The sequence below is a fragment of the Enhydra lutris genome, unplaced genomic scaffold (genome assembly GCF_002288905.1).
Source record: "Enhydra lutris kenyoni isolate GAN:26980312 unplaced genomic scaffold, ASM228890v2 scaffoldscaffold26, whole genome shotgun sequence".
In the NCBI taxonomy this organism is placed as follows: domain Eukaryota; kingdom Metazoa; phylum Chordata; class Mammalia; order Carnivora; family Mustelidae; genus Enhydra; species Enhydra lutris.
In genome coordinates, this window is record NW_019154110.1 from 25563526 (window position 1) to 25587319 (window position 23794).

Below are 23794 nucleotides of genomic sequence, written 5' to 3' on the forward strand. Positions count from 1 at the left end.
TAAGAGCCTCCCAATAAAAGTTGGTTTCCCCACTTCTTTGTGTGCTAAACTCCTTTTCATTCTTGAAGATCCAGCTCGAATGTTACCTCCTTGGTAACATTGCCCTCATTCCCTCCAAATGGATAAAGTTTACATTCCCTGTTTCTACTTTTCCTGTCAGTCCCACATGGCACTCACATACCTCTGTTAGAATGCTGTTGTACTGATCTGTTTTCCTGGCTCACATGGACAAAGCATTCAGCCAGAAAACCCTTGTTGCATGAAGCAAAGCACCAATGTCTAGGTTGGGAGCCCTTCACCTCCCAGGCCTGTCCTGGCTCTAAGCCCTGAGCCTGTTGGATAGCTTGAGAGTCCAGGACAGGAGGCAGAAGATGAAAGAGAAGAGATGGGCAGACAGAAGAGGGGGTGGGGTGAGGTTTGGTAGAGGGGTGAGGGTGTTTCAGCCTTCTGGGGAGGTTACCGTGTAGCCAGAAAGGAGGCAGGGCTCAGAGAGGGTGGCAGTCTGAGGTTTGCAAAATGGTTGGCAGTGCAGGTAGCTGCCCCTGTTCCTTCCCATTGACTTGAGCTAGGCTTTGCTGTGGGTCCGGCCACCTGCGGAAATTACAGGGGACAAGAGGGAGAGGGAGGAAGGTTTTTCTGTAAAGAGGGAAAAGACAGGTTTGAGGCAGGAAGGTTAAGAAGGAATGAGTTGGAGAAAGATGAGGGAGAGGAGAACCTGGGGAGGGAGGATGAGGGAGGACTGGGTAGGTGGTGTATGTGTGTGTAGACAGCGGGTTGCAGAGAGCTAGAAAGTTGGGAGGGGTGACATTAGAAGGTACTGGGGAGGGAGGCTTTAGAACAAGGGCTCCAAGGCCTGGGACCTCCTGAACAGAAAAATCTTGGGGTATGAAGACTCCTCCCCTCCTGGCTCCAGGCTTGGTGGCTGTCCTTTCTCTCTTCTGCTCACCGCCGCCCCCCCCCCATCCTTGCTGGGCTGGCTGCTCTGTCCATCGGCAAAAGTCTAAGTCAAGTTCTTTCTTAAATCTTCCTGGAGGGAAGATGAGTTGTTGTAAATGTAGCAGAGATATTACATTCCATGGACTGGGTCCATGGCCAGGTCGAGGGGGCTGGGGTGGGAGGATGGAATTCAAGTTTGGTCGTGGGAGGGGAGGCAGTCTCCTCAACAGCCATTCAAGGTCATTGGGAGGGTCTCTTTGCAGGCCCTCCAGGGCAGCTCCTGCCACTGAGTCATAGAACCCGGCTTAAACAGAAGCAGCAGCTCTCCTTCCTAAGGCCCTTCGGAAAGCAGATTTCCTGAGGCCCCTCTTACACCACTTGCCAAGGCTTGGACTGCCGGCTGGCAGAAGCTGGTGGTAGAACCCCCAGGCCCAGGGCAGGATGAGGAAGCCATTGTCTATTTCTCTATGGCTGAGCTGGTAGCTTAGGGCTCATTTGGGTTTGGAGACCCTTCCAAACTCCTGCCCATGTTTTTCCTGCCTCTCCTCGGCCCTCAGGGAGCCCAAGTGAGACCTTGGAACCTGACAGGGGGGCCACACAGACTCACCTTCAGCTCTGGGACATGGGCGAGATCTCAACTCGTCTTCCTGGCAGAAAGGCGACCAGGGAGTCACGAGGGAGAAAACTGTGTGTTTGGGCCATGTGGGGGCACAGAATGGTTTGAAGAGATGGTTTACGAAGGGAAGCCAGTGCAGACTGTACTGCTGTGACCAGGGGTGTTGGAAGGAGTGTTCTCTACGACACAGCCACCGCCTGCCAACTCGGGTCCCCTCTCTGTTCAGGTCTCCACCTCTGAGCGGGCTGCCCTGAATGTCTTAGAACCGATTGTTTTGTCAAGACAGACGCTTTATTTTCCACGGGAACTACACAGCCACCCATGGGTAAAAGGGGGGCTCTCTGCCCGCCTCCTGAATATGACCTTAAGAACCTGTCTAGTGCTTTCTACTCTCCAGGGATGGGGCAGTTCCTGAGCACAGGCTGGGTGGGCTTCTCTCAGCCAGTCGCACCAGCCCAGGGCAGCCTCAGTCTGTTTTGGTTTCCTGGGTTGAAATCACAATCCGTCAGACCCAACTTTGGCCAAAGATAATGATAACGATGGGTGGCAGAGCCCACAGCTGGGAGGGGGCGGGCACTTGCTCCTTGTAGAACAAAAGTGGGCTTCTTCTCTGAGCCTCCTCTTCCATCCTCACGGTATGGTTTTCTTAGGACCCCAGACCTATTGCACAAATGATTCCAGCTTCTTGGGAATCTTGATGGAAGTGGGGGTGGGGGAAAGACCGCCCAGCTTCTCCAAATTTCTTGAGTTGGCTGCCTGCACGCATTCATGACTCTCTGCTGCCCCCGTGTGGCTGTAAGGACAGTAGATGCCCGCCTGTTGGGCCTGTCTATGTGTCTATGTGTGTGTTTTGGAGAGTAGGGGGCAATCAGCAGGTCTGGAGCTGAGGCAGAACCAGAGAAAGCTGGTCCTTGTGTCTGCTCCGGAGAGCAGGGGGATCTCCCTGCCCCCTCCTACCTCTTGTGGGTTACATAGACAGCACGAGGGCCATTGTGACGCCTGCTGGGGGACACTTGCTAACCAAAAAATTGAGAGAAAAGATGGGGCTGATATTCATTTGCAGTGGTGGGGGTTAGACATCAAGAACGTGAGGGCAGCTGGGTGGTCTCTGACCTTGGGGACAAGTTCCCCCTTGCTAAGCTGCCCTGACAACCGTGTCCACACTGTCTTAAAGAGTCCAGGGCAGACAGATTCTGCTTTGTCCTGGGAACAGCTGCCCAAGAAGCTATTATGGGAGTGGGGAAAGGAACAGATCTGGAGGGAAATAGAGTCCATCTATCCATCCTTCAGTCGATCCTTGCATAGCACCTCTCCCAGGTCAGCCTTGTGCGAGGGGCCCATGGGTCCTGACCCAGCACCTGCTGTTCGCCATGATAGAGAGTCGCAGGTCTCTAACTCTGTGCTGTGTTGGTAGTGTCCCAGCTGATGGAGGCAGGCGTCCTCAGAGGTTGTTTCCATGCAGGGTCCTCAGATGTGGGCATGCTTCTGAATCGCAGGGAGCTTGTTAAGATCTCATCAAAATCTGAGAAGCATAGCTGGTCCTGTCTATTGGCCTCTTTTTATGGTTGAGGAAACTGAGACAGCTGGGTCTGGATGAAGGTCACTGCTGATGGTCATAGGGTTTCCAGGGTTTCACTTGGTACCGTTCTCCTCCAGCCCAATAGATTAGCTCATTAGTGTGGCCACAAGCTCCTGCTCAGGGGTTCCAGCCCTCTTGGGATGTCAGGGAAGGTGCGTGGGCAGCTCCCTTCTTCTACATCCTTTCTGTGTCCTGCAGCAGGGCACCCACGAGGCTGATGACCTGGGAGGCTGGCTGGACTGGGTCGTACTCCGCAAACAGGTGGCACACATTCTCTTGTGACTCTGTCTGGCTCTTGGCCACAAACCCGAAGATCCTGGTGGGAGGACATAGCCTGAGTGAAGTGGTGGGTCTCAGAGAGGCTGGGAGGGGTGAGATCAGTTTGGTGCTCTGCTCTACCCCTTCCCCAGCTCTCTGAGGGTGGGATGGACCTCCTCTGTCAGACTGGGAGATCCCTGAGTTTAAGACCTGGGTTTCTCTCCTTTCAATGAGAGCTCCCTCAGGACAGGACCTATGTATTCCTCATCAGAGTAGAAGCTTCCTGAGGGCAAGGACGTGTTTTGACCATCAGACCACAGCATCCCCATCAGTTAAGGCTCCCTGAGATTAGAGCCTGTGCCTCCTACCTAAGACCGAGGCCTCCCAGGCTCATGTCTCCCCCTTCAGACTGGAGGATCTCTGAGGACCTGTGCCACCCCCATCAAAACCACGGGCTCTCTTAAGTTCTTAAGAAGGGCCTCCCTCCTTCCCCGAGTTCCTTCTCTTGTTGGGTCCCAGTTTCTGGCCTAGGGAGACCTTTCAGGGTGACTGACAGGGTGACTGACTGAAGGCCTTACCAGGAGGGCTTGCAGTACTTTTGCCACCTGTGGGAAAGGAAGATGGACAGGAATGAGTACTGAGGCTTCTCTGCATTCCACAAGACTCTGGCTGAGGAGCTGGAGACAATGGCCAGCTGTGACCACGCCCCACCGGGTCCCCTCCCTTCATCCTGTTGTTCCTGGCCACTTGAGGTTCACAGGCTTTGTCTGTGACCCCAGTCCCAGAGTCAGCAAGAAACTTCAGTGGGCAGCTGGGCCCTGGATGGCTTTTTGAGTTTGGCTTAGCCTTGAACTTACTTCCGTTGCTCGGGGTCCATGCCACAGAAGCGGAGGGTAGTGAGGGGGTAATGGCGCCGGAAAAACACCCTGGAAGAGAAGGACAGCTGGTGAGAGTTGGTCCCAGTGCCATGTCCTACCTCCATCATCTCCAGCTTTCCCAAAGTTTAGATGCCCCGCTCTCCAAGAAGCCTCCCAATTAGACCCCTTACAGCCTGGCACGTACTTTCCCACTACTGGGCCCTGGGGCAAATGTTTGCACTTCTCTCTTTTCTTTTCTTTTCTTTTTTTTTTTTTTTTAAAGATTTTATTTATTTATTTGACAGACAGAGATCACAAGTAGGCAGAGAGACAGGCAGAGAGAAAGAGGGGGAAGCAGGCTCGTTGCTGAGCAGAGAGCCTGATGTGGGGCTCAGTCTCAGGACCCTGAGATCACGACTTGAGCCAAAGACAGAGGCTTTAACCCACTGAGCCACCCAGGTGCCCTTCCTTTTTTTTTTTTTTTTTAAAGTTTTTTTATTCATTTGAGAGAGAAAAAGAGAGAACTCAAGCGGAGGGGTAGAGGGAGAGGGAGAAGCAGACTCCCCGCTGAGCAGGAAGCCCGGCGCAGAGCTGGATCCCAGGACCCCGAGATCATGATCCGAGCCCAAAGGCAGACTCTTAATGGACTGACATACCCAGGTGCCCTGACCTTCTGTCTTTTCATGGAGTGACTCTGCCTTGTGTCTTATATATTTAGGTTTTCTGCCCTCTCTCCGCCCTCTGCCCACGGTGTCATTTAACGGCTTGAGGATGGGAATGATGTCTTGCTCATCTATTGTTCCTCCAGCCCAGGACCAGGCACCTACTAGACTGGGAAGCCCTGAGCCCTAGGAAGGAGGGATTCCATCCACTGTGTCCCAGTGGGCAGCCAGAGTCTGGCCTTCTGCGGTCGTTCCATCAGGGGATGCCGATTTAACCAGGGCCCAACGAATACTGGTAAATTCCATCTCCATCAGTTTAGGGGAAGGGGGACTTTGGTAGCAGGTCATTGGCATGAGGCCCAGAGAGTGCAGAGAACTTGTCTGGAGTCACTCAGCAAGCCACCGACCACATGGAGTCCAGGATCCTGGATCGTACCTTCATTAGTGATCCATAACCATCTCAGCTATCCCCTCCAGATCCCCCTGCCCTGCCCAGCAGCCCCAAGGGAAGTCCCTTACTTCCTCTGGACATCGGTCAGGGTGATGCCTTGATCAGTGACTTTGAAGTGGACCACAGTGGGTGTGGGGAGGACGTCCCTCTCAAAGGTGGTTGAGATGGCCTTCCGCACGGCCAGGGCTCCGCTCAGGGTCTCCACGCTCACAGAGGTCAGGTACAGGGCATGGCAGCCTGTGGGAGGTAAACACTGTGCTCAGGCCTTGCCAGGATCCACCATGCAGGGGCAGGAAGCGTTCCCCCTTGCCCTGGTCCTCCCTCTGCCCAGAGCCAGGTGTCTGGGCTCTTCCTTGTTCAGGAATCAGGGATTCCTCTGAGCCACCAGGCAGGCAGGAAGGAGTTGTGGAGGTGACTGAAATTCAAGGCCAACTCCAGTGGACGTTGCTCTGCATTGCTCTGGCCTCCGGCCCTCTGGGGCCGAGTAAAGGAGGGGCTGTTGCTCTCTGTATAGGGATGTCCAGGCAAATCTTCCTTCTGTCCAGAAGCATGCTTGGCCCTGCCACCACCTCCTCCACCCACCCTGCGGCCCTGGTTCATTGTCAAGAGAAGGTGCAAGACAAGAATGGGGAGGCACTCAGACAAGCGCTGGTCTGTGCCTGGTGTCTGGCTGTGAAGAGGAGCAACCTTTCCCCTATTGAAACCCCCAAGACTTGGACCCGACACTCCACAGAGGATCCCGGACCCAGAGATCTCCTCTAGGGCAGATCCCTCAGAACCAGAGAGACCCCAGCACGTACATATGTGCCCATGTGTGTCCAGGATGGGGTGTAAACCCACCAACCCCCACCCTCTCTTGCCACCCCTGCACTCCTCACCCCCAGGCTTGCAGACTCTCACCTCTAGGTTTATAGGGACGGGGAGGACCGCGGGGCACCTCTTTTAAGGATGAAGAAACAGAGCTGGAGTGGGAACATGTGTGGACCTGTGCATGCACGTGTGTGTGTCGGGGGGGCTGGGAGGCACCCTCCGGGGGTGCAGGCAAGCCTGGAGCCTCCCCCACACTGCTCACCTGCAGATTTCTTCAGGCAGGAGGCCTGGCTGTCTGTAGTGTCCGAGGAGACTCCACCTCCCAATTCTGAGCCAAAGCAAAGTAACAGGCCCCAGAGGGGGCGGGGTGGGGGGGGTGGAGTGAACAAAGGAACATTAATCCCTTTGAACATCTCCCACCTCTGCCCCCAGGAAGCAAGCCATTGAGAAACCTGGTGTGATTACCCTAATTAGACAAACAAGGCCACTTGGGGCTCCCCAGATGCCTGACTTGCAAGCCTTTTGATCCCCCCCCCCACACACACTCCTCCAGCCCCAGGACTGGGCAGTCACCTGGTCCTCAGACGCCTCTGATCCTTCTTTCAGACCCCACCCCAAACCCACACCTTTCTTTGCAGAATGTAGGGAGGCTTTCCCCATCACTACACCAGGGGATCCCCCTGCTCTATGTCCTCTCCCAGAACCCCTCAGTTGCTTGTCCTGGACACTCAGAGATTATCTACTCTGGCTACTGGCATGGCCGGGCTGGGGGCTCAGGATGGGACTTCCTGATCTTCGTTTGAGGTCTGATCTGTGTGTCTTCGGGCAAGTTACTCAGCTCCACGAGCCCTCCTTTTCTCATCCATGAAATGGGGATAACACCTATTTGACACAGTTGTGGTGAGGGAAATGTGAACGAGGGAGCGCCCAGTAAAGGCTGGATCTGGGAGAAAAAAACCCTGCCCTCTCCAAACCGGCTGCTTTATGCTCCTTTCATCCTCTCAAAGAAGGCTCCTGTTTATCAAATATATACTCTGTGATAAGAGCCTTGCCTGGACCAGCTCTTTTAACCCCCAGCCAATCCTGTAAGTAAGTATGATGATGGCTGTCTTCACTTCATAGAAGAGGAAACAGAGGTTCACAGAGGTCGACATTCTCAAATTCTCAGGCCAGGAAGTGGAGTTGCTAGAGGATGCTAGGCAAATCACTTTTAATTGTGACACTAATCCATAAATAAGGTGGGATGTGACCACTAGGAGTCTTTCTAGTGCCCTAGTGTTGCCTCTTTGGGGCCCAGACCCACCTTTCTGTGGGATGGTGAGTTTGCAGGGTAGGGCCAGGGCCATGATGGAATGCTGACACACAAAGGCAGAGAGGCTCCCTGCAAGGAAACAGATAGCCCTGTGTGAGAAGGCTTTCCCCAGATCAGTCTCCCAGCTCAGAAGAGCGCCCCCCCACCCCCAGTGGCCTGCAGGCTGGAGAGGCTCACCAAAGTAGGGTTCCTCGTCTGCTCCTTTGAGATGCACCCCTTTGGCAGAAGACTCGATGAGGAAGTGGCGGATGAGGTCGCTGTTGTCCTCACCTGGACAAGGACAGAGGAAAGAGTGCATGAGGATGGGAGTTCCAGAGCCCAGTGTTCAATGAACACTGACCCACTCATTCCCTGACCTGCCTCCTCTAGGTGCACCCAGAGGTTAATTGGTTCGTCACCTGCCTCGGGGTGGGACTGCTAGGTGCGACCCTGTCTTCAAGGCCTCCCACAAAGGAGGTCCCAACATGTTTGCTCTAAGGCTTCTGCATCCAGTAATTCTCCTTTTAGGAGAACTTTCTCTTGCTCTCAAGGGCTACCAGGGATGGTCCCAACAACTACTGGGATGAAATCTTAATCCATCAGCCTGATTTCTCTCTCCCTCTACCCAGTCCTTCCCAGGGGCTGTTATTCTCCACCAGATGGTCCCTACTGGAACTGGTTGGCCCTGGAGGGAAACAGTACCCCTCTGCTCTTCTCCACCAGCCCATGGCTTCCTCCTCTCTGGGCTTGTTGGCAAGGCTTCCTTGAAAACCAGCCCTGCTCCAGATCTCATGTTCTGATTTAACCAGAGCGGCATAGTGTAGAGAGCACAAAATTGGGGTTTTTGTCTTTGCTCTGGAGGGGGTGGGGCGGGCAGTCATTAACTAACTCTTGGAGCCCCGTTTACCTGACCCTTTTGTTACATGGAGCTATACCCTGGGGCTTGGGGAGGGGCTGTAACTTAGGTACCTTGTACTATAATGATCTTTCATTATAGTACATTTCATTATACCTCTTTTCCCAGCGAGGTATCCCAGGGCAGGAGGGACGCCCCAGAGATGTGTGTTGTGTGTGTGAGACCATGGGAAAACATGTGATAAGCTCTCACAAGTGTGATAAACCAGCACATATGTGATAAGCTATCATGCACGTGTAATAAGCCAGGGCATACCCTCGATAAGCTATCACACGTGAGAAACCCTCGCATACATATGACAAGCTGGGACACATACGTTATTACCACATCAAGTTCCCTCACAATAAGGCTGGTCTGGACAGCTGGGTGGGGTACAGAGGAGAGCATCCTGAAGAGGGGCTGGAAACTCCCTCCTCTTGCCCCCATGAGAGCAGAGCAGGGAATCTGGGGACTCCTGGAGGCAGAGGAAACTCAGGCTTGCCGTGGAAGGAGCTCCTTACAGAGCCTTGGTGCAGGAGGTGGGCCCTCCTCCCAGGAGTCCTTTCAGGCTGGCTGCAAGGTAGCGGGGGAGCTAGGACTAGAACCTACCACAGCCCCTTGCCTCTGTGAGGTCTTGAATAAAGAGGCGGGTGCATACCTGACCGGTTCACTGCAGGAGCAGGGGCCTCCTGGACCTTCAAGGCAAGGCCAAATGAGCCTCGGTAGGAAGAACTGTCCCTCACGACGAAAGCCCCAGGCTCCTCTTTTCTCAGCAGCTCGATTGCTAGAACAATCCTTGAGTCAGAGAGAGTTAGCCACCCACCCCCACCTGCAGGGGACACCCCCTGTCTCCCAGCCCCATAGAATCTTCATAGAGCAGACATTACAGAATCACCTTGCGTTCCCAGGAAGTCCTTCCTGTTGTCTAATCTCCACCCTTCCTGCTGCAGCCCCTATTTCCTCAGGACATGGGGTTTGCACGATATCCCCCTTCCCTGGACCTATCATTTGCCATTCCCTCCCCTACCGTGACCCAGGGCCCCATCTGCCTGATATAAGGTACAAGACCCAGACTTGACTCCTGGATCACTCATCCCTTGAAACACAGCACTTCCTTTTACCTTGTTCCCGGGTGATGCTTGGCTTAAACCAGTATTTAGACGTGTCCATCACAAACTTCATGGTGGGCTGCATGTCCCTGGTGGGACCTGGAGATAGAGAGGGGAGAACACTTTAGGCTGGACAGAGGGGAGCTGAGACACCCTTCACCCACCTCTGCCCAGTGGTCCCATTCAACTCATCCTACCCTATCCCAACCCCATTGTATCTCCATCTGCCTACAAGAGGCAAAATCCAACAGAAGAATTCAGGGCTTGGCACATCTAGGACCTAGGAGTCTCCCCTTGTATCCTTGGTAATGAATCACAAACAGATAAAATCTCAGTTTAATGAGAAACAGTTTCTCAAATCTTGTGTTGTCTGGTGGGGATGGAAAGAAGAGACAAGGGATTCTGAGAGGCATCGTGTTTGGTTTTAACCTCTCTTCCCCCTTAAGAATCCTACAAGGGTCTTTGGGGGCATATTAAGTTTGGAGAAGCAAATGAAAGAAAAGTTTGAGGAAAGAAAGGCTGCAGATTTGGTTGGATGAGCCTGAGCAGAAGTCAGGAGACAGGATTCCTGACTCTGATTTGGGACAACAGTCTTGCTTCTAAAGCCCAGAGGGGACTGAGTGTACTAAGCAGTCTCTGAGGGTTTTTGACGTTCCAATAGCCTAGGCAATTAGGGTGGATTTTGTTTTGAGAACAGTTTGTGGAATTTGATAAGACCCCAGGGTATAATTAGTGATATCCCAGGGCATCACCAAACCAGGATGGGAATATCACCGGACTTAGGAAATGTGCTCACTGCCATGACACAATGGCCATCTCCCCAGGTCCCTAAGGCAGAGAACAGTGGTTCTCAATTTTGGCACCTTGAAAAGATGTGTTGTGGCCAGCTGAGAGTAACTCATTATTAAAAAAAAAAAAAGTACTAAAATGCAAATGATTTGTCCTGGGAAAACGATCAGAGCAGATTCAAAGGCACACCTGTCGTGCCGTTTTTGCTTACATTGACATGGTTTCCTGCGTGGCGGTGCAGGCCAGACTGAACCTCACACCCCTAGGAGTCACCCTGACGCTTGTGGCTGAGCGACGGGGGAGAGGCGGGACAGTGTCCCTGGGGCTCTGCCGGGGCGGGGGGGGGGGCTCTACTCTGGAGACGTGTACCCTGCGGGTGCTAAGCCTGAGCCTCTGTGTTTACGGCTTTGGGTTCTGGCTGGTTTTGTTCTTTTTGGACGCCTGTAGTCACTGACTACGGGAAGGAGGGTGTTTTCTGCTTTGTGGTTTTTAGCTGTCTGAATTGGAATGCATTGTCTCCGTCTGCTCTCTGTGTACTCGTCATCCACGAACGTCAGAGGTAGGACTGACTCTCCTTCTCTTTCTCCCTCTCTTGGGTTAGTCATCAAGCCTGCTGTTTTCATATCCCGAGGGTCTCCTGGCTCTGTCTTCTCCCCTCCGCCCTGCCCTGCCCTGGTGCAGGCCCCCGTTACAGCTTGTCTGGACCACTTCATGATGAAAATCAAAACAAAGCTGCTCTCCCTGTCCAGGCCGGGCCCTGCAAGTCAACTGCCAGCTGCTGGGGTGATCTATTAAATGTATACCTCTGACCCCATCACTTTCCTGTTTGAGACTCCCGCTAGACCCGTCCTCACCCTCTAGCCCGCAGTCTAACGGGGAAAATCCATCCTTTAGCTTGGTGTTCAAGACCTTTCCCAATCTCGCTCCAGATTTCTCAACCAGTTCATCCCACACCCAACACTCCAGTCATTCCTTGAACATGCTTGTTCTTCTACACCTCCATGACCATGGACTTGTTCCCTCTGCTCGGAAGGCCCCTCCTGTCCTGCTCTGGCTCTAGACATTTGATCCTCTTTTCCAGATCCAACTCAGATGTCACTTCCTCCAAGGAGTAAAAAACTCCAAGGAGTTGTTTAGACTAAAAAGATCACCCCTTCTCTGTCTGTCAAATAAATAAATAAAATCTTTAAAAAAAAAAAAAGATCACCCCTTCCTTTGTGGCCCCATAAGACTTAGGACATCTCTACTTCTGTGTTTGTTCTACTCTATAGTGATCTTTGGTTTTTGTCTCTTTTGAAGCTCTGTCCGTCTCTGTCTCTACTCTTTGGCGAACTGCCTGGCACACAGTAGGTATTTAGCACATGGACCTGCTGTTGCAGAAACCCACTGATGCTTTGTCTATGCCCCCAAGCCAAACCTCACAATGGCTGAAGGACTGGTTTACAACATACCCTCCGAGGGTGTGGTGAGAGGGGCATCTGGCAGGGTCTGGCTGTCGCTCCTGGTGGCTGGACAAGAGTTGCTGGAAGAAGTGTCCCCAGGTCGGACAAAGTCCTGGTGTCCTGGGATCTGCTGGGTTGGGGGAGACCCCGGTTCTGGACAGCCATTGATTAGCACGATGGGTATGTCCACCATGGAGTTGGTGATGGATGGTGGACAGCTGCTGGCATGCTCCTTGGCCGCTGGCGGGGAATGAGTTGTTCTGGGTTGGCCCATGTTTGAGGTGGGATTGCCAGGGACCTGAGAGTCGCTGGCTCTTGTACACAGGGACACTTGGCCCAGGCTGTGGAGGCTGGAGGAAGAGCTGGCTGGGCTTTTCAAGGATCTAGAAGATGACTGATGGCTGGAAATGCTGGAGTGGATGAGGGACTGGCTGCTGCAAGGAGGACACCAGACAGGCAGGGTATTAGGGTGTCAGTGGACACGCAGGAGCCAGAGGCAGGCTCCAGAATCTATTGATCTGGGTGCCCACAGCTCCGGTTAAATCAAGTATTGCATACTCCATCCCCCACAGCCCAGAGCAAAGTACATGCCCACCTCATCCCGAAGGGATGCTGAAGGATACAGAAGTGTCCCTGTACTGCAGAGTCTTTGGTCATTTAAAGTAGCTAATGAGCTGATCCCTTGCAGGTCATGTGGGCTTAGGCTGGACTGGATATCCTCCATCTTCCCAGCTGGGCAGGTCTGACTGAGCTATCACACAAGTACCCAAAATTCGCAAGAGTGAGCCCTGCACGCTGGCTGGACCACGTCCATGGCGGATGCAGAGGGAACTCCCCAGCTGGAGGAAGAGGAGGAGGCCAGCTCTGCATCCAGCTAGACTTTTCTCTGAGCTTGGAGGCCCATGCCAACGGCCGTGGCTGTGGAATCCTGGCCTCCTTGCCAAGGACTGCCTTGGCACATTGGCTTTGGAGTCGGTGTTGGGGACAGAGGTCCTGTGGTGTGGTCCTCATGTGCAGGTTGGCTGTGTGTGTGTGTGCAGCTCTACTGTGAGGCCAGCAAACTGGGCAGTTTCCCCCTCCCTCCTGCTAGGTTTTGCTAGCAACAAATAATGCCCAGGCAAGCTTGCCTCCCTCCTGCTAGGGAAGAAGGAAGGAGGCTTTTCTTTCCTTAATGGTTTACCCTAGGCCTCCAAATTTTATTTACATCCCTGTGTTTTGACGTTTTAAAAAAAGCCCTTCTTTCTCTGCCTACCTTTCTGCCTACTTGTGATCTTTCTCTGTCAAATAAATAAATAAAATCTTAAAAAAAAAAAAAGAAGAGAAAAAAATCCCTTCTTTGAGATTGGTTGTGTGAGTGCTGGAAGGGATACAGGTGAACCTCATGAATGTAACCATTCTACCAAGAGGTCAGCATAAATCAAAAATTTTGTGTATTGAGTTATAGTCTAGGTGCTTGAGGAAAGCTTGAGGTCCAAATGGCTGTGATGGCATAAAAGAGAATATTCACTCTTTTGTTTTTGGTGTGCACCCTGATTTTGCTCAGCTAGAACGGGGTGCCTGTCTGATTTTAGGGTGTGTGCACGTGTGTGAGTGTGTGTGTTGCAGAGACAATATCAGAAGCTATAGTGGGAGCGACCTACCTTCCGAACACATAGCTGCCATCGGACACTGGGCTGGCTGACAGCACAGAGACCCGGCTGCCTCGCTGTGGGGCCAGCCCCTTCTCCAAGCCTGGAGAAGCCGCCAGTGGGGATCCCAAGCCGTGGGAGCCCGAGGCCTTGCTCCTCATGCAGGGGATGGAGATGCTGGGAGAGGGTGGAGGATGGGAAGAGGGAGCCCCTGAAGGAGGAGGGGTGCGTTGGTGCCCCCTGCCCTGGCTCCCAGAGAAGATGAGGCTCTCACTGCTGCTTCGAGTTTCTCGAGGGATGTCTCTGGAAAGGAGGAGGCCACCACTGCGTGGGGAGCCAAAGGGCAGGGTGGCAGATGGGCTGGAGCAGCACTGGGGGCCATCGGGACCCCTTGATCTGGTGGAGCTCACCTCGATGTACTTTATGTCTGGGGAGAGAGCAGAGCACTGGTGAAACCTAGGAGCCTGGACTCCCAGAACAAGAATTCTGGAAGAGTCTTCCAGAACCTCTGGTCTCCCCTCCTTTAGGCAGATGAGGAAACCAAGGCTCCAAGAGAGGACAAGTTTGCTGGGTTAGGATTAGCACCCGGCTCCCCCTTCTAGGCGCAGTTCCAAAGTCACCCTCCTTGTGATTCCTCCTTCTGGTGGGGGGATGCAGTGGAATGAACACAGGCTTGGGGGTCTGATAGATCTGGGTTTCAGATCTGGTTCTGCCACTTACTATTAGAGCACTTGGCCAAACAACTTCACCAACCAGAGCCTCGGCTTTCACACTCGTGAATGGGGCTGACTATATCCAGTCTCTTGGTAAGTAAGGATGAAATGAGATGAATGCAGGTGGCATAGCACTGTTCTTGGCACATGGCAAATACTTTAAAAATAGCAAATCCTTTCCTGTGTGAATGTCCCCCTCCCCAGGTTGAAAGGACTGCTTATAGAGGGTGCCAGTCACATCTTCTGATGGCTCCATTGTTCAGGGTTGGTGAAGGCTGTTTCTACATCTGTGCCTACAGTCAAGGCACAGAGGGGTTTTCATGCTTGTTGGCACACTAGAATCACCCGATGAGCTTTTCAAAGTCCTGATACTCAGGCTACCCTCTGTGGCAAATAGATGAGAATCTCCAGTGTGGACCCAGACATCAGGCTGGTTTAGTTCCCCAGCCGATTCCACTGGGCACCAAGCCACAGCTCGGTGGCCCCCTGCCCAGCAGCGCCATGTCACCTGGGGGCTGGTCAGATGTGCAGAATCTGTTTCCACCCCAGACCCACTGAAGCAGAATCTGCATTTTAGCTAGACTCCCTGGCATCTGAGAGCACTTTAGAGTCTGAGAACTCTGCTTTAGAGCAGGGGCTCCCAGAGGCCAGGGTTTGCTACACTATCCAGCTGTGGACCTCCCAGGTCATGCTTTTAACTGGTATGCAGTTGATGGTTATCAAACACGGCCCAGGGTGGTGACTCACTCCAATGCTGCTTCTATTCCCCAGTGTGGGCACCCAGGGCTCTTGTTCTGAGAACTTGCTCTTCCCTGGAGTGGGGTGCCCTGTGGTTTTCCCCATGGTGAGTATGGACACCCCGCCTCCTGACCTGGGGGAGGGGAACTGTCCTTGGTGCTGTTCCAGCAAAAGTGGGAGGAGATGGGGGCTACCTAGCTTCCCTCCTAGAGGCCTGTCGAGTCCTGTCTCTGGCTTCCCAGGATGGAAACTGGGGCAAAGTCAGCAGGAAACTGCACCTTCAGCCCCTGTCTGCCAGCCTCCCATCCCCCTTGGGCTTTGGCCATGAACCAACTCCCTCCTACTCTGTGGAATCCCTGCCTGCCCCAGCCCGCTCCCGGGTAGGACCTCAGAGCCTGCTGGCGGTTACTGCTTCTGTCTGAGCCTGCTTAGGCTGGGGTGGGGGTGGAGGATTACATCAGATGAGGGGGGGGCTGGCAGGCTGACCCGGACATGCTGTTCCAAGGGGTGTAGGAACAGGCCTGGCTTTGCCATCAGACAAACCTGGGTGTGAGTCCTCGTTTTGCACTTTCCCGCCAAGAGGCATCAGGTAACTTTCCTAGACACTGTGAGCCTCAGTTATCTGCAAAGTGGGGATCGAAAACTAACCTCCTGAGGTTGTGGTAAGGATAAAAGACACTGATGAATGGTGCCTGGATCCTGGCCCATGGTGAGCTTTGGAGAACTCCTCCTGCCTGCTTGCTTTTTGAGGCCAGTATTGGCCAGAGGCTGACACTGTCCAGCTAAGGGGGGAGTCCCTCTGCCAAGGGTAAGAAAAGACTATTTGGCACAATGTGTTGTGGGTTCTGAAAGAGTAGAGGTCTTGGAATGGGGTGGATTCTTCTGGAAGGTTGGCAAGCACAACTTCTATTTTTATAGTACTTCATCGTGTTTTTACCCACAATCCTCTCGACCCTTATGCCCAATGCCAACATTCCTCAGGAGGAAACTGAGGCTCAGAGAAATGTGGCAATGGGGCTGGCATTTACTGCAGAATTTTTAAGGCTGGTATTTACTGAGTGCTGTGTGCCAGCACTGTTGCAAACACGTTACCTGTACTAGCTCATTTAACCCCCACAACAACTCTATTGAACTAGAAAATAATATGAATTCCATATAATAGATGAGAAATCAAGGCTCAGAAAGGTTAAGGGAGTTATCCGATGCCACACAGCCAGAGTGGAGGAATCTGACTCCTGCTCCTGTGCTGTGTTTGGAGGGCCTCTTCCAGGACAAGGGACTCCTCAGGATACTTTCCCAAGGCCTTGTGCTCTGAAAAGGTGCTTGGCTGCTTTGGGGGAGGGTATTTCCACCTGGTGAAGCTCTGGGCTTCCTACTTACCAGGTCATCCCAACACTGACCAAAGGCGTTGCTCGGGGGACTGAACAAGAAGAGCAGGGTGGGAAGGGAGGAAGGAAGGAGTCCTGGAGCTGTGAGTCAACTCTCCCTGCTGCCCCGAGGTGCATGTGACTAGGGGAGGTGGAGGCCCCCCCACACCCTCACCTGGGTCCAGCCGCTGTTTACAAGCCCGTGGGGCAAGTCCCAGCAGTGCTGGGTGGATGTAGGCGCCAGCGCCAGGCTGGGCTGGTGGAAGGGGCACGTGGGCGGGGGGCAGAGAGACAGTTATTAAACACCCTTCCCTTGGAATTGGCAAACAGCCTTGCCTGGCAGAAATTGCTGGAAAATGAAATGTGGGTGCTTGTTCCAAAGATGGGGAGGGGAGGGAGTGGCGGAGATGGATATGGTGTTTGCTTGGAATAGCCATGCTCCGTGTGGGTTGGGAGCCCCCCAGGGTCAGTCTGAAGGAAGGTAAGCAAGAGGCAGGGGCAGGGAAGCTGGGGGAGGTTTGTGAGCACTGGGGGAGGGGGAGCCCCAGAAGAGGAGCCTGAAGGCTGCCTCCTAACAGATCTGTTCTTCGAAGCTCCGGAGGACAGGAAGCTGGCTCCAAAAAAGAGAGAGAAAGGCAAGAACACAGACTTTGGAGGCCAAAATCCAAGGCTTTGGGGCCTGACCTACGACCCATTGGCTGTGTAACCCTGGGTCATTACTTCTTCTCCCTGAGCCTCACTTTGTCCTCTGTAAAATGAGGCTACTGCTGTTTCCTTCCCAGGCAGAGGCTGAGATCACGCACTACACAATCTATCTATATATATTTAGGGGAGGGAGAAACATAGGATCGCCAATGCTTAATTTTTAATTTTGCCAAGTGAGGACAAAGAGAAACAGTGAACATCTGCTAGCACCACAATTATAGAACACCTTCCCTTTGACACCCCAAGAGAAGGAAGGATGAGAGGCGAAGGGAGGGCGTCCCACACATTTGGATATGTTTGGCCCAGTGAAAGCTCATCACGATGCCCAGAACGAGTTACGCTGCCATGGGCTGGCAAGCGCTCTGTCACCGGTTGTGGTGGTCTGAGGGGAGGGTTTTGGCAGGTTGAGATGCATGGGACAGGTGCCGCCCATCACAGTGACACACTATTAGGTATCACAAGGAACGCAGAGAGGGACTTTCTAACGGGGAGCTGACTGTGCCGGCTGTCTCAGGGTGTAGTGAATTCCCAGGTGTCACCGTCATTCAGGCAGAGGTTAGAGGAGAGGATTTTCTTATTGCATCAGAAGATGCTAGGGCAGAACTAGGGGGCTTCATCAGAGCTCTCTGACCACTCTTGGCTGCTCGCTCACCCCCCGAACCCCTCTGCCACCCAGAGTCAGGTGGACACCTCCCCACCTTGGCAGGTTGTGTCCAGAGCATCTGAGAACACAGACTACTGACCACTGGCCCCTTGGAGGAAAAGGATGTTGCTCACATCTCCACCCCGTACATGTGGATGCTCCACAGAGGCTGGTCTTGCCCCTGCAGGCCCTGAGTGTGTGGAACCCCTACATTGGGGCATGAACATTAAAGCCCTGAGCTTGCTCCTGCCAGTGATAATTAGACCCAAGCCACCTTCCCTGCAGAGACATGCCTGTGACTGGCCTCAAGAGGCAGGAAGATCTTGGGGGGTAGAGGTGGTTCTTTCAACAGCCCTGGCAGGCAATGCTCAGTGGGAGAGGCAGAAGGCAGGCTGGAGACTGGGAACTGGGGCACCAAAGGACCTGGGTGCTGGGCTCACCTCCACCCCAGTCCCTGAGCTTCCCCTGGGGCGGGTCCTAACTGCCACCCCAGTGTTTAATGAAAACAGCTACCATTTATAATGACTAACAGCATGTCAGGATTTCTGATAAACACCCAAGTGTTATTTCTTTTAAACCCTGTAACCCTCATGGAGGTAAGAACTCATCTCTGTATTACAGATGAAGAATATGAAACAGAGGAGCGAGGTCACTAGCTTGTATGAGGTTTGCCCACCTCAGGGGCGCTTGGGTGGCTCAGTGTGTTAAAGCCTCAGTCTTCGGCTCAGGTCATGATCCCAGGGTTCTGGGATTAAGCCCCACATGGAGCTCTCTGCTCAGCAGGAAGCCTGCTTCCTCCTCTCTCTCTCTCTGCCTGCCTCTTTGCCTGCTTGTGATCTCTGTCAAATAAATAAATAAAATCTTAAAAAAAAAAAAAAAAGGTTTGCCCACCTCCAATAGATTAGGCTAGACTGACTCCTTACTGAAGTCTGTCAGCCTCAGTATTTTTTTTCTCTAAAATGGTGATGAAATATTTCATGGGGATAGATTGGGAGGATTAAATGTTCTCCTGTAGGGTGCTTGGCAGAGTCTGGATATTATAAGATCTCAATAAGTGGAAATTCTCATGGACCCTATCACTGATTCTCATTGTACCCCTTAATCCATGCTGATCCTTTAAAATCCCGGAGACCTCAGTCTTCTAGCCTGTCTAATGGGACTGCTGCTCCTTGACCCTCATCCTCAGAATATACCTGAGACCCTTTGTTTGGGACACTGACACCAGGTGTAGAGATTTCTAGACTCCCTTGTATGCAGTGGTGTATTGAAGCCAACTTGTACCAGCTCGCAAGAGCAGACTATTAAATTTTTAGGATTTTGTCCAGCTGATTTCTAAACTCAGATGTTATTAAAAATTAAATTACATAAGCCTACAATGAAATAACTTACAATAAAAACAAAAGTAATAAATACAATTCATCATATACCAGTTATTTAACTAGATGCTGCTATTATCTGGATTCTTTTTTTTTAAAGTTTTATTTCTTTTGGGGGGCACTGGCTAGTTCAGTTGGTTGAGCGTCTGACTCTTGGTTTCCACTCAAGTCATGATCTCAGGGTCGTGAGACTGAGCCATGCTCAGCATGGAGTTTGCTTGAGATCCTCTCCCTCTGCCCCTCCCCTTCCTTGTATCCTCATGTGCTCACACTCTCCCTCAAATAAATAAATACATAAATACATAAATAAATAAAATCTTTTAAAAAATAAAATTTTATTTATTTAAGTATTCTCTACCCTCAACATGGGGCTCGAACTCATGATCCTGAGGTCGCGAGTCACACTCTCTTCCGACCGAGCCAGTCAGGTGCTCCAGTATGATCTATACTCCAGAGGTTATTTGGTAGAAATACTGTATATACCGTAATGGCCGTCTACAGGTTATCTCTTTCCAGTGCTACGTTTGGTGACATCATGCTGGTAGCCTGAGACTGGCCATAGTGAGAGAGTCTATCCCATGAAATTTGGTAGATGTTTCCAGCTGGAGCCTTTAGCACCCCAGCATGGAGCTCGTTGTTAAACCTTTACCAGCACACCACTGCTTACCCACAGCAGGGTTCTGCCCTAAACAGACTGAATTCTGTGTCTTTCCAACCCTACTGCTTCCAGCTCTCCAGAGAGATAACCCCTAAAAAGGGACAGAGGCCCAGAGAGCAATCCTATGAAAGTTTCAGGGGACCCAGGTTAGGACTTAAAGAGATCTACTATGGAACAGTGAGGTTCAGGGACTCCACATTTCTTGAGCTCTTATTTACATGTATGGCATTGTATGACATTCATATATATATATATATATATATATATATATATATATATACACATTAGCTTATTTAAAGTTCCTGAAAGATCCCATAAAACAGGTATTCATCACTTTTCCCAAGCACCCCCTCCTGGCACTGTGTCCCAGATCCTTACCCAAGGCTTCAGCATCGTCTTTCTTTTTCCTTGAGGTAGTGCTCTGGGTGGGCTCAGTCCAGGGGCTACCAGTTCCTGGGGGGAGCAGCTGGAAGGTGGGGTCCAGTTCCAGAATCATCTGGTTGAGGCTCTCCAGTGAGAAGTCAATGTAGGAGTTGAGGTCCTCCAGGGTCCCCGAGGTCTGCTCAGCGGGGGACTGTAGGAGGCGGCTGGCTTTGGCTCCAGTCTCTGGGCCCTGCTGGAGCCTGCTGGGGGGCCCCTTGAAAGGCATAGGGGCCATCAGGCCCTGGGCTCCCCAGCCTTCTGTGGTGTAGTAAGGACATTGGGGTGGCAGGCCAGGGCTGGGTGCTGGGTGCAGGGTCCTCCTGGGTTCTTCGCAGGGAGTCAAGCCGACTGCATGGCCTCCTGCCAGCAGGGGGCTGGACATCACTTGTGACATGGTGGGGGCAATGGCTGTCTGTTTGCCTCTAGCTTCAAACCAGCCTCACTTACACCCCAGATATGTCACTTGCCAACCAGGAGCTTCCAGAATCTGAAAGAGGTCAGGGTTGGGAACTGAGTAACTTTGGTAGTTGAAGTTCCTCCCACTCCTCCCCCCAAGCAAAGGCATGTTTATTCATTCATTAAAAACATGGGTACTGGAGCCAGATTGCCTGGGTTTGCATTCTGGCTCTACCACTTACTAGCTGTGCCATGCTGGACAAGTTAATTAACTTCTCTGTGCCTCAATTTTCCTTAACTATAAAATGTGTTGAGATTTGTAACATGCTTAGGATGGTGCAGGGCACGTAATAAGCACTATGCAGGTGACTGTCAAATAAAATCACTTCAACAGAGGTTACCGAATATCTGCTCTGTTACAGCCTTCTTTATTAAATAAATACCAGCTAATATTTATTGAGCGATTACTATGCACCTATATTACACATAAAGTCTTTTAAACTCCTCCTAACAACCCTCTGAGGTAGATACTATTATTTTGCATTTTATGATATGTGAATGGAGAGACAGAGAGGTTAGTGACTTGCCCAAGCGTCATGCTGTGTCATACAAGTGTCAGAGCAGGCCTGGATCTCAGGCTGCCTGATGTCAGGAACCCTGCATTTAATAGCTACTATTGTGTGTGGGCCAGTTAGTGAAACACACAAGTAAGCAGGTGAGCAATTATAAACAGTGTTACCATGGAGGGGCAAAACAGAGGAGACTCTGTAGCACTGGTGCAGAGGTCAGGGAGGACTTCCTGGAGGAAGGGACCTGGATTCCTAACTCCATATACCTCATGGAGTTCAAATGCGGAGGGATATCTAAGGTCCAGAGAGGGCGTATGATTTGCCTGAGGTTGCATTTTAAGTTAATAGGAAAAGCCAGGCTCCCTTGTCCCCCATGGTTCCTGTAGGCTCTGTTGCCAGACCTCTCCTCGGCTGAGACCTGGAGCGGGTGGTGCGTCTCAGGCACCGGCCTGTCTATAAATGGCAGTGGAAGGGACTAGGCCTCCGAGCAACTTCCTGGGGGCAGCTGAGGACACGGAGCTGTGGCTCTTTCCGCATATCCTCCAAGGGGTCTGGGTTTCTTGGGGCAGGATCTCGGTGCATCCTGTAGGGTTTTTGGCTGGGCCCCGCAGAGGAGGTTACTGACTTGGAGAGCACACTGGGGGCCTGGGTCATCACTCAGGACCAGAATCTAGGATGTCTCCTTACTGACTGGAAACTGCTATTGTGCTACCCTTTCCTCTACAGGCCTCAGTTGTCCCATCTGTATGATGGGGATATAATAATAACAACTTTAAGTTTACTTGTTACATTTTCTCAGTGGTTCTGTGCGGAGGGTATTTTTACTGTGGTGCTGGAGAGGTTCAGGGATTTGCTTAAGGTCACAGAACCTGCAGAATCCACTGGTGGAACGCGGGTTTGAACCCAGTGGCTTTGAACCTGGGCTCGTAGCTCCACAGTCCCAAACTCTTTTTTTTTCCTTAAAGATTTTATTTATTTATTTGACAGAGAGAGAGAGCACAAGCAGACAGAGCAGCAGGCAGAGAGGGAGTGGGAAGCAGGCCCCCCGCTGAGCAGAGAGCCCGATGCGGGGCTCGATCCCAGGACCCTGAGACCATGACCTGAGCCGAAGGCAGAGGTTTAATCCACTGAGCCACCCAGGCGCCCCCACAGTCCCAAACTCTTAACCCTATATCACTACTTCATAGATTTAAGACCCTTTTCATGTCTGCCCCTTCTGGGGTTCTGGAACCCAGACAGGGTTCCAGACAAACCTGGACAGGCCTGGGATTGAGCAAAAAGCAGGCACTCAGGCTCTTGTTCAAGCTCTTCTCCCTTTGAATACTCCCTGAATCACGCCACCAGTGGTGTGGGGCTGAGTCTGCATCTCATTCCTTTTTTCTGGGCACCCTCACCAGCCCACTTCTCTAGCTCTTTCTTTCCTGCTCTAAGGAGGAGGGGAGTGTCCCTGGGGCTCCAGACTTTGGGGGGGGGCGGCATGTGTGTATGCGTGTGTACTTGCCTGTGTACATGGGAGGGCTCCAGCCAGCTCTGCCCTATTCATAGGTCTTTCCCGTATATTCCCCCTTCAGATTGACTCAAATATCTTTCTTTGTTCCCAAGGGCTCCGGAGGGAGAGATCCTGAAACCTTGGCAAACTCCCATTGCCACTTCACTGACTTACTCTCTCCCTCCTATCTTAAGCCCAGGTCAGGGAAGGGAGAGGGGACAGAAGGTGAAGCCTGAGCCTCCTCAAAAGCATTTTGCCTCAGTAGCCCACTCCACTGCCTCCCTCCCCCCATCCTTGACAAGTGCCTTCGGATTGTTTCATCCCTCCACCCAGATCCAGTGAAACAGAACCTGGCCACAGCCCCCACCCCTGGATTCCTGGCAGCCTGGGAAGGGCCCAGCACGGGTGAAGGGGGTCAGGGGGGAGCACTCAGGGCCAGGCTCTGGGCTCTGTGCTGGGAGGCAGGAGGCCTAGGTTCTGTGTCCATTCCCTTCCCAAGTCTCTGTGACCTCGGGCAAGCCTCTTCCAAACCCCTCTCCCTGCCCCCCAGACCTTGGTTCTCTCATCTGTGCCCTGAGGGGCATAGATTTCATTCTCTTAAAACGCTGACCTCCAGGGTCTGTGGTCCTGAGACCACCTCTCTCATCTCCAGCCTCCTCCCCTTTCTCTCTGCTTTGACTTCTAGCCCCCAGGACAGGTGGAGAAGCTGAGGACAAAGGGTTAAATGAGTCAGGTTGGCCTCGGTGCTGAATCTCCCTCTCTTTTTGGAGAATAAAGGCACGTACCTGGAGTCCGGGCAGGCAGATTGCTGTGTTCACTCCTGGCTCCTGGGACCAAGGCTGCTCAAAGTCCAGGTGTGGAGTAAGGGGAGGTGTGGTTCACCTCCAGACCTGCCTTAAGAGCAGACGGCTCTCCTCCCTCCCTCTTCCCCTCCAGGCCCTACATGTGGCTGATAGCCTGCAGGCCCGCCCCGCCTGTGTCTGATGAGCTCAGGTGGGGCTGGAACGGGCACCAGCCCTGGCAGTTGCTGGGGCTGTGTGCATGTGTGCGTGTGTGTGTGTGTGTGTGTGTACGTGATTCCCAAGCTTCTTGTTTGCCTGTCCCACTCACCCCTCCTAACTCCCTTGTGTTGTGACGGGAAGAGGGGTCCATGGACCGCACGGTCAGCGGAGTCCTGCTTGCTAGAGACAAGCTCTGTCACGGGGACAGGGCCTTGTTAGGACTAAGGGGCGATGTGGGCATTCCGCCCACCATGTGCCAGCCAGGGAAAGCACCACGGGGTGCAGAACGAGCAGACAGTGAAGGCGCTGGCCCAGGAAAGCAGGATGCCAGTGGGCAGGAGCCCCTTCCCCCACCTCCTCCTGTGCTGTCCGGGGTGGGTTGCCCTGCGGCAG

General features: G+C 52.6%; 1 protein-coding gene across 1 annotated transcript; it reads right to left on the reverse strand.

Moving 5' to 3' along the window:
- Positions 1-2467: 2467 nt before the first annotated feature.
- On the reverse strand, positions 2468-23371 carry LOC111151750 (tensin 4). Its single transcript, XM_022509921.1, has 13 exons — positions 23186-23371; positions 19902-20433; positions 13336-13750; positions 11705-12129; positions 9477-9563; positions 9014-9139; positions 7659-7751; positions 7473-7550; positions 6432-6497; positions 5428-5596; positions 4247-4315; positions 3968-3994; positions 2468-3447 (listed from the first exon to the last, which is right to left on the reverse strand). Exons 2-13 carry the CDS (start codon positions 20338-20340, stop codon positions 3306-3308), a joined length of 2136 nt encoding a protein of 711 aa, XP_022365629.1. The 5' UTR covers positions 20341-20433; positions 23186-23371; the 3' UTR covers positions 2468-3305.
- Positions 23372-23794: the final 423 nt, after the last annotated feature.